The sequence below is a fragment of the Artibeus jamaicensis genome, unplaced genomic scaffold, assembly GCF_021234435.1.
Source record: "Artibeus jamaicensis isolate MK-2021 breed Jamaican fruit bat unplaced genomic scaffold, CSHL_Jam_final contig_484, whole genome shotgun sequence".
NCBI lineage: Eukaryota > Metazoa > Chordata > Mammalia > Chiroptera > Phyllostomidae > Artibeus > Artibeus jamaicensis.
Genome location: NW_026521859.1, coordinates 1,898,610 through 1,911,149, shown reverse-complemented (window position 1 = coordinate 1,911,149; position 12,540 = coordinate 1,898,610). Strand labels below are relative to the sequence as shown.

The following is a 12,540-nucleotide window of genomic DNA, read 5'->3' as shown; positions in this document are numbered from 1 at the left end:
TTATGAAGACAATATTTGCTTTTTCCTCTAAGATATAATTAGATAGAATCACCTCTTGAAACTTATGCTTTCATATCTCCCTTTTTAAGGCTTTACCTTTGCCTTGATTTTGTATATGTATCAAGGTTGGATAATTGTAAATGAAGGACCGTAATTTTCTGTTCTTGCTACATTGCTAAGGGATATTACTTTTTTGTCCCTCTTCCCTTGCTTTATGTAGGTTTAAGAATCTTAAAGACCTATTTCCTATTTCTGTCATAATATATATAATTACTTAATAATTCCAATAATGAAGTAACAAAATCTAATAATTGGTTAAGCTCTAAAACATTGGCTGCTTGACAAATATTTGGTGACTTTCTAATGTCTGACTATGTATACCCTATGTATTTCCCAATCTACTGGGAAACAATGCCAATCTGAAAGGTTTTTGCATCTGTGTTCTTTGTTTTCTTAACCTATGATGTCACCCCGTGTTTTTAAGAGAGATGGCCATTGCCATATTTAGAACCTTTTATGGAAAGTATACTCCAGTTTTAAAATAAGGCCTTGGGAGCATAGAATTAAAACTTCAATATTGGTTTCATTTGAAAAATAATAAACCAGTTAAAATGTCAATAGAGAGAAGGTAGCTGTGTAAAAAGAATTTTAAGTGATATCTAAAGTAAATGTTATTTAGATATTAGAAGGTTAATTTTATTTGTTGGCAAGAAAAAATATGCATTCTTATGTTTGGCTTGAGAGCAGTCTCTATTCCAAAACTTTACCCTTGAACCTTGAGTCAGGGTCAGCTTGTGAATAGAACTGTAGATGGTAACAGTCACATGTGTTTGGCATGGTTTTATATGATGGTGTGTAAGACCATTGTGTAAAACTAGTGCCCTCCTCCCAGGACACTGTCTATAGATTCCCCCCTCCCTCGCGACACAGTTTCAGTTCCACAAGTGCCTTACAATGATTTGAAGGACAGTTATTAATAAGTATCCATAGGCAATGCAGTCAGAGTGAAGGGCTTGTCATTTCATTCGCTCTATTGAACACTTTCTTTGACTTAGGAGTGGAATCAAGGTAGAATGCAGAGGAGGACAGAGTAAAAACTGGATGCATTATTTGAATATATGTGCTAAGGTTGATGTGTTTGGAACACGTGTTATAATCTCTGATCATGGGAGAGCTTGTTACATATTTTAAAGTGTGAGTAAAATTAGGCTTTGAATGATGACAGATGGAAAGGTCACATCTAGGTATATAAGTTTGAAGATGAGTTCTGTGAAGAGAATTAGGGACCTTCTCTTTTTTTAAATTTTGTTTAGTTATTTTTCAAGTACAGTTTTCTATTTCTCCCATCCCAGCCTACCCCACCCCGTGCTCCCCACCTCCCTCCCATTTCCACCCCCCTTAGTTCTTGGCCTTGTGTCCTTCATACTTGTTCCTCCAAATCGCTCCCCTTTTTTCCCCTTAAATTCCCTCCCCTCTGCCCTCTGGTCACTGTCCCCTTGTTCTGTATTTCAGTGTCTTTGTTTTTATTCTGCTTGCTTGTTTGTTTAGCTTCCTGTTAAAGGTGAGAACATATGGTATTTGTCTTTCAACAAGGACCTTCTTTATCTCTCTGTGATCCAAGACAAAATAGCTTGAAGTAGGATATTCAGGCAAAGAAAATGAATCCAAATGAGAAGAATAACCAAAAGATGGGTAGGTAACAATGAGGCAGAGAACTAAAACTGGTAAATAAGCTGTCTTTGAATTTCCTTAAAAAACAAACAAACAAAACCCCCAAAGAAACCTTTAGAAATTTAGCCTGTAGAAAACTGAAACCAGGCTGGTGAAGTAGGTCATTTAAAATAAATATTATATAAAAAAACAAATTAAATAATGTTTTTTTCTTTATTTCAGAGGCTACACACAGTGGAAGTTCTGTAGTAGATTTGTAAGTTCAAAATCAGTGATTCCTTATGGAGAGAAGAGCTGTAGGATTTTAGAGTTTTTCAAAGTAATCTTCTAATCTCCAAATGCAACATTCTAAGTGAAATTTAATCTATTTTAGGGCAGCCATCCAAATGTCAATTTGTCTTATGGATCTTTAGATCCTTAACATTTAAAAAATCTTACTTTCCCTTGAAAATAGAAAACTACATTTGGTAAGAAAATAAACAACTAATCAGGAACTGCATTGTCCGTTGTCTCTATCTAGTAGAGTTCCAGACTTAGCAAATTTACCTGCTCACATAAAAACAAGTATATGTGATATTTGCTCCACTGGGTAGGTTCAGAAAAATAGAGGTGTTTTTCTCAATCTCTGCCTAAATGGTTTCTAGGAAGTGTTAGACTGTCATGAATTGCTTTGGTCAAAGGACTGACCCTTTACAGGGTATTGTAGGGTCAGGCAAGTTTCACCTTCCTATTTTAGAGCCTACATTCAGGCAGGATCCAATGACCTTATTCCTTCTGTTGTGTAATTGAAGCAAAGGGAAGCTAGGGCAGTCTGGTTTTATATAAAGAGCTCTGCAATGCAGGTTCTACTCAGTGTATTCACGAAACCTGAACTTCACTGATGGAATCAGAGGATTGGACTAGACCAGTGGTTCTCACCCAGGCTGACTTTGCCCCAGACATTATGGTGGTCATGACTGAGTAGGTGGGTGCTACTGGTATCCTGTGGGTAAGAGGCCAGGGAGGCTGCTCACATCCTGCAATGCACAGGATAGTCTTCCTCCCACAGCCCCTGCCCAAATTATGCTTCCCATAGTGTCAACAGAGAGACCCCTGGAATGGACCACCTCCTGGATGCCTTGCAGCTCCAAGAATACTATGACTAATGAAGCTAAATACTGTCTCTGCCAGAGGCATTTTGTTCAATTAACATTGATTAAATGCCTTCTTTTTGTGTTTAAACTAAAAACATTTCCCTATCTGACTTACACAAAGTAGGTAAGTAAGCCCCCATTTATAGAATTTCCCGCATTCCACACAGCCTCTCCTCAAAATGATAGCCCTGTTTGGTAAGGGACATATACAGGGTCTGGCAGAAGTAACAGCAGTTTAGTGTGGTTGGTATGGTAGGTAAATGTCTCACAGGGGATGGACGGCAATTTGAACATTTCATCTACAATGCCATATGGTGTGCTTGAGTGTGATATTGTCATGTTACAGAATTTTGTGCTTATTATTTTGTAATAAAATATTTTAATGTAATAAAAAGGGGTGTTATTTGTGTTGGACCCTGTATTTTCATTGCCTCAGACTATTTCAGCAAAATTGTGGCTTCTCCATTTTTCTAGATTTTCTCCCTTCTTCTTGTATTTTCCCCTAGTTGTTGGGTGTTAGGAAAGTCAACTAGAAAAGAAAAATTTTTTTTAATAGTCAACACTGTGAGAGTATTTATTGGAGGAATTGGTAGAAACAAGGTGCTGGTTTTTCTCTTTTCGACACACTTGGAAGTGGTTGGATGGTTTTGCTGGTAAATCTCTGCAAACGTGGTGAATTTTTAAAAATAAACAATATATGCTTAAAGTTTGATTTTCTGAAAATTTTTTTGCTTTGCTTGACCACAGCATTAGATCTTTTTAAAAAATTTTATTTAGTTATTTTTCAAGTACAGTTTTTTGTCTATTTCTCCCATCCCAGCCTCCCCCACCCCATGTAGAAAAGAAATTTTTACAAGTTAGGCAGGCTGTGTAAGAGCTCTTTACATGCATGGTGCTGGATTAAGTCATTCCTGATACGGGACCTTATCATACATCTGCAAAATGAGGATGTTGTACAAAGTACTTTTGATGCGACTTCTTACACTGAAATTCTGTGTTAACATATTTAAATATTATTGAAGCCTTCCTGATATTTTACATCCTTAGATGATCTTCCCAAAAAATAGAAGAAGAAAAAAATTGCAACAATTACTTAAGATATAAATTTGGAGACATGGAAAGTCTTAATCTACTATTTAAGTCAAAGTCATGATAAATAGTGCCCATCCTGGTAAAGTTTGCTATCATATTTTTTTCTTTATGGACTGTGTGGTTTTGGGTAGTGAATCTTCTTTTATTTATTTTTTTTTTTTCTTTAAAAATCACTTCCTATTTATTTCCTCTTTGGAGAATATTGAGAAATCATCAATATATTACTACTATTTCCCTTTGAATCATTTTTCTTAAACTAAAACCGTGGGAGGAGAAAGAATTTCTTTTTAAAATTAAATGCATGTTTGCCCTGGCTGGTGTGACTCAGTGGTTGAGTGTCAGCCTATGAATCAAAAGGTCGCCAGTTCAATTTCCTGTCTAGGGCACATGCCCAGGTTGTGGGCCAGTGCCCAGTAGGGAGCATGCGAGAGGCAACCACACATTGATCTTTCTCTCCCTCTCTTTCTCCCTCCCTCCCCATCTCTAGAAATGAATAAATAAAATCTTTAAAAAATTAAATATGTGTGTATGTTTATATAGAGACACACATATTTAGTAGGCTTTTTAACAGGCCTGATATTTGTTACTTAAATTACTCTTTGTCTTTTTTTTTTTGCATTGGCAAATATGACAACTATTTCCGCTGCAAAGACCCTGAGTAGGAAGACTATTCCCTCTATTCTTAGCATTTAACATTTAACGTGTGTGCCAGGCTCTGAGACAGCTATGGATAACTCTACAGGAAATAGAGCAGACAGTCTCTGCCCCTCCCACCCCATGGAGCTTGGATTCTAGTAGGTTCTAAATCTTCTGAACCTCGGTTTCTGTTTCCTTTCTGCTACTCTTAATCTTTTCCTGCAGCCCTCAGCGATTCTTCACTGGAAACTGTCCCCCCAACACTCAGTCTGCACCCTCCATGTCCCGGTGCTCTGGTCCTCTAGTCCATGAAGGGACCCTCTCTCAGCTGCTGGTTACTAGAGCTTTTGGCTTTCCTGCCAAGAAGAGAAACATGATGATCGAATGTGTCATGATCTTGGGAAGATCAATGCCACACTTAATTTTATCCTAGAAAAATGGGGCTACTAACCTCATTTTTAATGGTACCCCTTTTAATGCCCATTTGTGGTTAAACGAAATAGTCACTACTTCTAAATAGTCACTAAATGAATAGTGAAAGGACTCTAGACACTTTAAAGAGAATGCTTATTTTAAATGTGGTTGTAATTTCCTTTAGAGTCACTGTAATTTCGGAAGCAAGAAGTTGACTTCTTCCTAAAGGTTACCAAATATGTTCTCTTCTCCCCTCCCCATTATGAGAAGTCACAGATGCCCATTTTGTGTGTTATTTTCTGACTTCATCAATATAAATTACTCCTCTCCACCAAATACATCCAGGGCAGCAATGCAGGACAAGAAGGAATTAAACTATATGTACAGAAAAATATAAAACAGCATTTGAACCCTCTGGAGCCTATTGTGATTGATTATAAGATATTTTATGTTTATTTTTCCTTGAGCATATCTCTTTTAAATATCTTTGCACTTATTTATGTCCTCTGCTCTGTGAAACTTGCTGTAAGAAAACCACGAACTTTAAGAACTAAATAATCCAAAGCCTAGCTCCAAAATTATATTTTAATCATTTAAAAACTTTTTTTTGTATAGGAGATTTGAAATGGCTAAGCATATGCTATCTTTTTTCATGCCTTGCAGATTCACATTTTTTGGTTAAAATTGGGATTCAAAATAGATTATGTTGCTTTCGAAGTACATCTGTTTTTAAAATGCATACGGATTCTTCAAAATTAGGGCTGATGAGCAAGAAGTTATGCCATATGTTCAAAACTGGGACACCTAATTTATCTTGGCTTGATCTTAATGAAAATATAGATCATTAGAATCTCTTGGTATTTTGGGGTTTTCTGTGACGGCGTCTGTAACGTGTTGGTATGTCTTTGGCTGAAGGAGTCATTCACTCTGTAAGAAATGCATTGTAACTGTTCTTGACTTTATGAAAAGGGTGTTCTTTTAAGTTTACAACTATAGCAGAAATCCTGCAATTCAGATTTTCCATTGTTAGGAACTGTAGGCAGGGCCAAAATGCTGAAAAGTAGTGCTCCATTTAAGAACAAGAGTTTTACTAACGAGGTGAGGAGAAGGGAGAGAGGATGGAGTTAAACACTCCAGTCATCTCACACAGTGGTGCTCTGAGTTCCCGGAGGCACAGGGGCAGCCAGAGCACCAAGAAAGTGCATTTTTACCCTTCATTTCCAAACCACAGGGAAGAAGGTAACTTTAAAATATCAGGATGCAACAAACGAGCCTCAGATGTACAGACTTTAATAAAAAAGAGCCCACAGTACTTTAAAATGCCCTTTGTTGGTGTGGCAGAGAAAACAGTGTTTGAAGATAAACAGTGTGACTTGATGGCTGAAGAGTAAGTGGGCTTTTTTCCAGTGGTGAATGCATTGGATGCAGCTGCAACATTAATTTTCTGATGTCTCTGTCAATATTTAATGCCGCAGTGCCCATAATTTCTTGATAAACAGAGCTAAATTCATTTATCCACTGCATATTTGTCTGCTAATTTTTCTAATGAGCAAAGATATTATTTGCTTCATATGTTCTTATGTTCTTGAAATTATGCCAGAATGACACTATAAATCAATCAAAATAAAAATCAAGTTCCTAAGTAAAGCTCATTTTATTTGGAGAAATTTATTCTATAAGTATTTTTATATTTTAGAAGATAATTCTTAAGTGAAAAAATTTAAAGCACTTTTTGTGAGAAATAACTGTTACCTTTCTCACTGGTAGAAACATGTACAAAACAATTTGATGATCCCTGTCCTTCCCTCAAAAACTAGAACATTAAAAGATTCATTTATTGAATGCTAAAGCGGTGCAGAAAGTTGTTCATTTTTCAGGAATCATTTAGAAGAGTGATCTCCAAAGTAAAACATACCAGCCTCGAGATAATTCATTGGGGTGGAGGTGGGCTGCCGCTCTGATAAAGATTTCATTCTTTTTGTTTTTAAACTTACAACGGGGTCACACACTTTGGCCTGATGCACCACCTGTTTCTATAAATATATTTTATTGGCACATAGCCAAGCCTATTTATGTATTGTCTAAAGTTGCTTTTATGCTGCCATAGTAGGAGCAAATGTGACAGAACATACGGTTTGAAAAGCCTACAATATATACAAACTGTACCTTTATGAAAATGTTGGCCAGCTCCTGACCTAAAATGGTAAGAGAGATTTTAAGCTTTGTTGTATTATATGGGTTTACATGGGTCTTCTTGGTAGGTCCGAATGCTAGACAGTCACAACTCACGTGTATTCTGAATGAGAATTGCAGGGCAAGTCTCAGGGCTCTCTAACCTGGTGCAATGCACAGAGTCCTCAATTGTCTATTCCTCAAGTGCACGGCAACCTATTGCAGTCCATATGCCAGTTGGACAGATGATTTATCATTTTAACTACTTTTAACTAAAATAGTCTTCATAAAAATGGAACTAGTGACTTGATTTTTAAAAACCTCCTCCAAAGTCATCTTGAATGGAAGATACAGGGACTGCAGAGTGCAGAGTCAGCAAACACTCCTCCTGAGTGTGTAGGATACACGTTAATATGCACGCCCCCAAAGCCTTGGTCTTTGCATGGGTGTGTGTGTTGGTAACAGGGATTCCCTGACCTGATTTTGCTCTGAGAAGCAGAGCAGGTGAGGAGGTACATCCAATCACACAGCAATCTTATTTCTCTTTCTCTACACAGCCTGGACACAGATAGGTTGCTTGTAAAGTACAGCCGAGTTTTGATTATCTGAGCAAAAAGAAAGGCTAAATTAACTCACAGACCAAAGCCTCTATCTGTGGAGCACAAAGACAATCCCGGTAGTGGTACCTTCTGCATACGAACCTTTTACAAAAAACATCTGATACAGGAAAGATTTAGTTACTATGGAGATAAAGAAAAAAATAGGGAAACAAGAAATCTCCCAGACTGCATAACAAAGTTGATCTTTAGGTTGAGACTGTGAAACAAAGTAATTGGAAACAGTTGAAGATAACAAAGTAGTCTAGGAGCTACAAACAGAAGGGAAGGGGAGGTTATAATCTTCACAAAGGGCAGGTCGAAGTCAGGCCGAAAATTTCTTAAGCAACACAAGTAAGACCCACTTATATGCTAAAGAATAAACTTCACAGGGAAAATATAATTGTCAGAGTATTTTAACATCAATACTCATAAGGCAATAACTAGAGATAAGATGAGAATAAAGTAAAATATATTAGTGATAAAATACTCTGTCATTTTCAATATATGATAGAGTATGTGGAAAATTAAAAAAATACTTGTGGAGTCCTAACAAAATATGGCTATATTTTAGGTCAAAAATAAAAATTTATTAATTGCCAAGACAAAAATAATGCACACAAATGTCTTTAGTCAAAAATTCATAAATAAAAACAAATTTAGAAAACACAAAAATTCCCTGCCTCCAGTTATATTGAAAAATTTGCTTTTCATAAAATCTTTGATTAAAAAAGAAATTCAAAATAAATTTCTACTTTGAAAATAAAAGGTAATTGTTGTCTATTAGAACTTTTGGGTTACAGTTAAAATCATTCTTGGAAGAATATTTATAACTGTAAGTATGTTTAATAAGTAAATAGAAAAATAAAAATAAATCAACTAAACATTCAATGTGGAAATTTTAAGAACCATAACATTTTCTGTGCATTAGAAAAGCAAAACAAAGGAACCGAAAAGAATTGACAAGAGATAACTAAAAAACAGAAAGCTGTAGAAATCATAAATATCAACATTAAAAAAACCAAATAAATTAGTAACAGTATAGTGACACTGTTCTAGTGTAACAAATTCTGAAGGACATCCTTTTGCTTAAAATTCTACATCACGAAACTTAAAAGCAAGAGCAGAAGAAAAATTTCAACCTGCAAGATGTAAAAAATTTGCTTCTAATACTCCATTTTTCCCCCCAGGAAGCTTCTTTAGGGCTTATGAGAGTAAGTACATATGAGAGAAACCAAGAAAAAGAAAGCTATGGGACCCTTAAAAGAGGAGACTGAACACAAGAGATAGGCAAAGAAAATTTCCAGTATGTTGGTAAAGAGAATCGCAGGATAAGAACTTATACAAAGCTTAGAATACAACTAGCACAGACTGGAACAGGTATCTCGAGTGATGTCTACGTTGAGGCTGCCCCTGTCGAGGACCCTTCTTCCACCTTTGCTCTATATTGTCAACCATATAGTGCTCCACCAAGTCTGGTCAAGATTCTTAACTCTCTTTGGCTTTTCCAAGTGTGGATAAAATTCTGTTCTCCTTCCCTCCTGGAGCAGCCGATACCACCTGGCCCTACCTTTCAGATGCGTTCAGGTTTAACTGACTCTTGAGAGGTGGAGGGTGGTCACAATGAGCTCAGAAGCATAAAACACCAGCACAACTCACCACACATTTTACTCCCAATTGGTTCACTTGGATGCCATCAGATTTCCCCCATGCAGGCAACCCTCTGCTTCCCATGTATCATGCAGACATCTTCAGAATGAACTCTCAAACTCTCCAAGAACAGCTGAAGCCAGAATATAAACCAAGACTTTGTTTAGTTCATCTTTCCCTAGGCACCATCAACTCTCAACAATGCTGCCTTTTCATTACCCAGAGAGGCTTGTACTTGCTATTCAATTTTCATATTAACCACTTTTGCACTGATTAAGAAATGTAATTAATTGCTGATAAAATCATGAAATAGTTGGTTGAGAAATAAAACAAAATTAGAACATACTTTCATCTAGAAGCCATCTTTCACTGATAACACTACAAGTATTCCTTTAATATTGCACACTAACATAACTATTATTATTTAATAATGTTAGAGGTATTAGCCAATGGAATTAGGCAAAAGAAAGGAATAAACAGTATATGAACTGGCAAAGATGAGGTAAATTTATCATTATGTTAGGTGGTTCAGTGTTTTAGGTGCTATACATGGAGCTTCCAAGAGAATCAACTGAATAATAATTATAGTCAATGAGATAACACAGTAATATGTCTCAGTAGGAAATCCAAAGCTTTCATGTTCTGACACAGAAATACTCCAAAGCTATTAGTAAGTGTAAAATAAAATCCAAACAAATAAAATGAAGATAATGGATGTAAGTGCTATCACTTTTATAATAGTATATACTTGTCATATGTATGTGTGAAATTATTTGTATTATCTTCACATGTAAAATAAACACTTGGAGCGCAACAAGAAACTAATAAAAATAAAACATATTTAGTCACTGTTTCAAGGTACAGAGGGTTTAAACCTCTCAATTTTACAAACTTAAATACCTTAAAATTATAATTTTCTAACCTGTTTAAATTTTCTGAGAGTTTTTTTTTTAAGTAAGTTTGCAAAGTAAGTTTCGAACCTATTGCTTTAAAAAAAGTGGGGGAGCATCTACTGATACAGCAAACACATTCAACATAAATTTTGGAAAATCAATTAATGGCTTAAAATACATGGTTTTGGCAAAGTGAATTCAGCTTGAAATGTAAGAGGTACTTATGTATCTGCCAAAAAAGTAGCCCTTCTGTTTCATAGAGATTTATGTTGATAGACCCTTTTTGCAACTTTAATTTGTAGGCTTAAGACTTTACCCTATGGTGGTTTCCTTGTTCCTTTCATATAACCCATGACCTTGTTCTGTAACTTCCTCAAAGTCATTGGCATTAATCCCCTTTCCAGGGTAAAGACTCACTCAGATTAAGACCTCACAACCTCTCCTCTCTACAGTTGAATCGTCTGTTTTCTGTGTCTGCACTTTCCGTAGCAACACATTGCCTTCAATTAAAGACCTCATTCATTCATTCTAGATTCACCTCTCCTTGGTCCCATACTCAACCCAACTCAGCAATTTACTGTACCATGAATTAAACTAGTATTTTTGCTCCTGATCAGATACTGATATCCTGTTCGGTGCCTTCCCTGTTCTCACCTGATTTTTTCTGGTCCTAATCAGAAGCAACCTTAAATTAATTCCCACTGTTAACGTACCTCTCCAATGAAGAATTTCTAATCTCATCTCCCCGTTTTGGGATGAGCTCTCTCTTTTTTTTTTAATATTTCTCCTTTCAATACTGTCAAAAAGAACAACCTTGGCAGCTTTTTATCACACTAGGACACACTGCAGACATTTTTTTAGCTCTGTAGAAGAGGCTGGACATAGGAGACTGACAGGAATTATTGTATAAAACAACAGCAAAAAACCAACATCATAAAAGCAGGGGTCTTGTGGGAGACCTGAGTATGAGAATAGACTTTCTCCTTACTTGTAAGAAATTCCAGTATAACGTCTATAATATTTAGACTGAACTCTAAGTAAGTTTGACTTTTGTCCACTAATGTACTCTTTATGCATTTCTTCTTCCCAGGAGGTGACAGCCCCTCACAAGCCTGCTTCTCTCCATCCTTTATATCAGACTAAACTCTACCCTCCTGCTAAGTCCCTGCTGCATCCACAGACCCTCTCACATGCCGACTGTCTTACCCCAGGACCCTTCAGTCATTTGTCTTCCTTCTCACTGACTGATGAACAGGAAAATTCCCACACCCTGTTTAGTCACAACGCATATAATAAGGTGAGAATTCCCTGCTGAAAGGGGAATTATTCTGTGAACTTTCTTTATGCTAAACTTTTCAAACCTTAGTGTGCAGGAAACATATATTAAGATTATTTAAATATATTAATATTAAATATTTGCATTAAGGCACATGCCCTTACAAAAAGATAATAATTAACCTTGGGAAGTTATTGAATATTTATTTTCCTTTTCAAGTCATTTCCTGATTTGCATTCCTCATTGTCTCATGTTCTAGCCCGGGGTGGAAATCCCAAGAAATTTTCCAAAACCTTACAAGTTGCCATTATTAACTTATCTTCTAGTCTTAATTAAATGTTCTTTAAAAGCTTCTTTGAATTAAATGCCTTCAGGAGGAAGCACTTAAAATTGCGGTCAATGAGCAAAAAGTACTTAGAATTTCAACAGGTACCTGTAAAATGTGTCTATCTGCTTCATAATTTATAGTAATGGGGTACATAAACAATAATGAGGTGTTAGTACCATAAATATCCATATATATTTAAAAAGAAGCAAAAATATTTATGGTTGGCTTTGGAACAAATCATGGAGTTTCTATTAGAAGCAAGCAGCTGGCACCACACTGGGTGCAGGTGTTGATGCCCTTCGCCCCTCTGAGGGTCACTGTGAGCGTCACTGTAAGGACACCCTGGCCAGTCTGGGCTCTGAGACCCAAAGTGCTTCCCAGAAGAACTGACTTGTCTAAATCAACCTGCAATTGGATCTATTTTTAAAGTTCAAAATCTTGTTTAAAGCATTTATTTTGTAAATTCTCTGTATCTTATGGAATATACCTCTATACTTAAAAATCTGCCAAGGCCATATATTCCAGAATGAAGTAGAACAATATTACTTGGGCCCTGAATCATTTTTTTACAAAATGTTCACAAACCCAGTCTAAACACAAACAATTATCTAAAAAGTTGATACAATATTGGGGTAAATTTTTGCTGTTTATATTTAATAACATCTATCACAACTGAATG

At 36.1% G+C, this 12,540-nt stretch overlaps 1 protein-coding gene across 2 annotated transcripts in view; it reads left to right on the top strand.

Moving 5' to 3' along the window:
• MLIP (muscular LMNA interacting protein) overlaps positions 1–12,540 on the top strand; it is a 260,956-nt gene that overhangs the window by 212,961 nt on the left and 35,455 nt on the right. For both annotated transcript variants that reach the window (XM_053668359.1, XM_053668358.1), the window contains one exon: positions 11,348–11,554. In XM_053668359.1, coding sequence (XP_053524334.1) covers positions 11,348–11,554 — 207 coding nt within the window. The remainder of the gene's footprint in view (positions 1–11,347; positions 11,555–12,540) is intronic.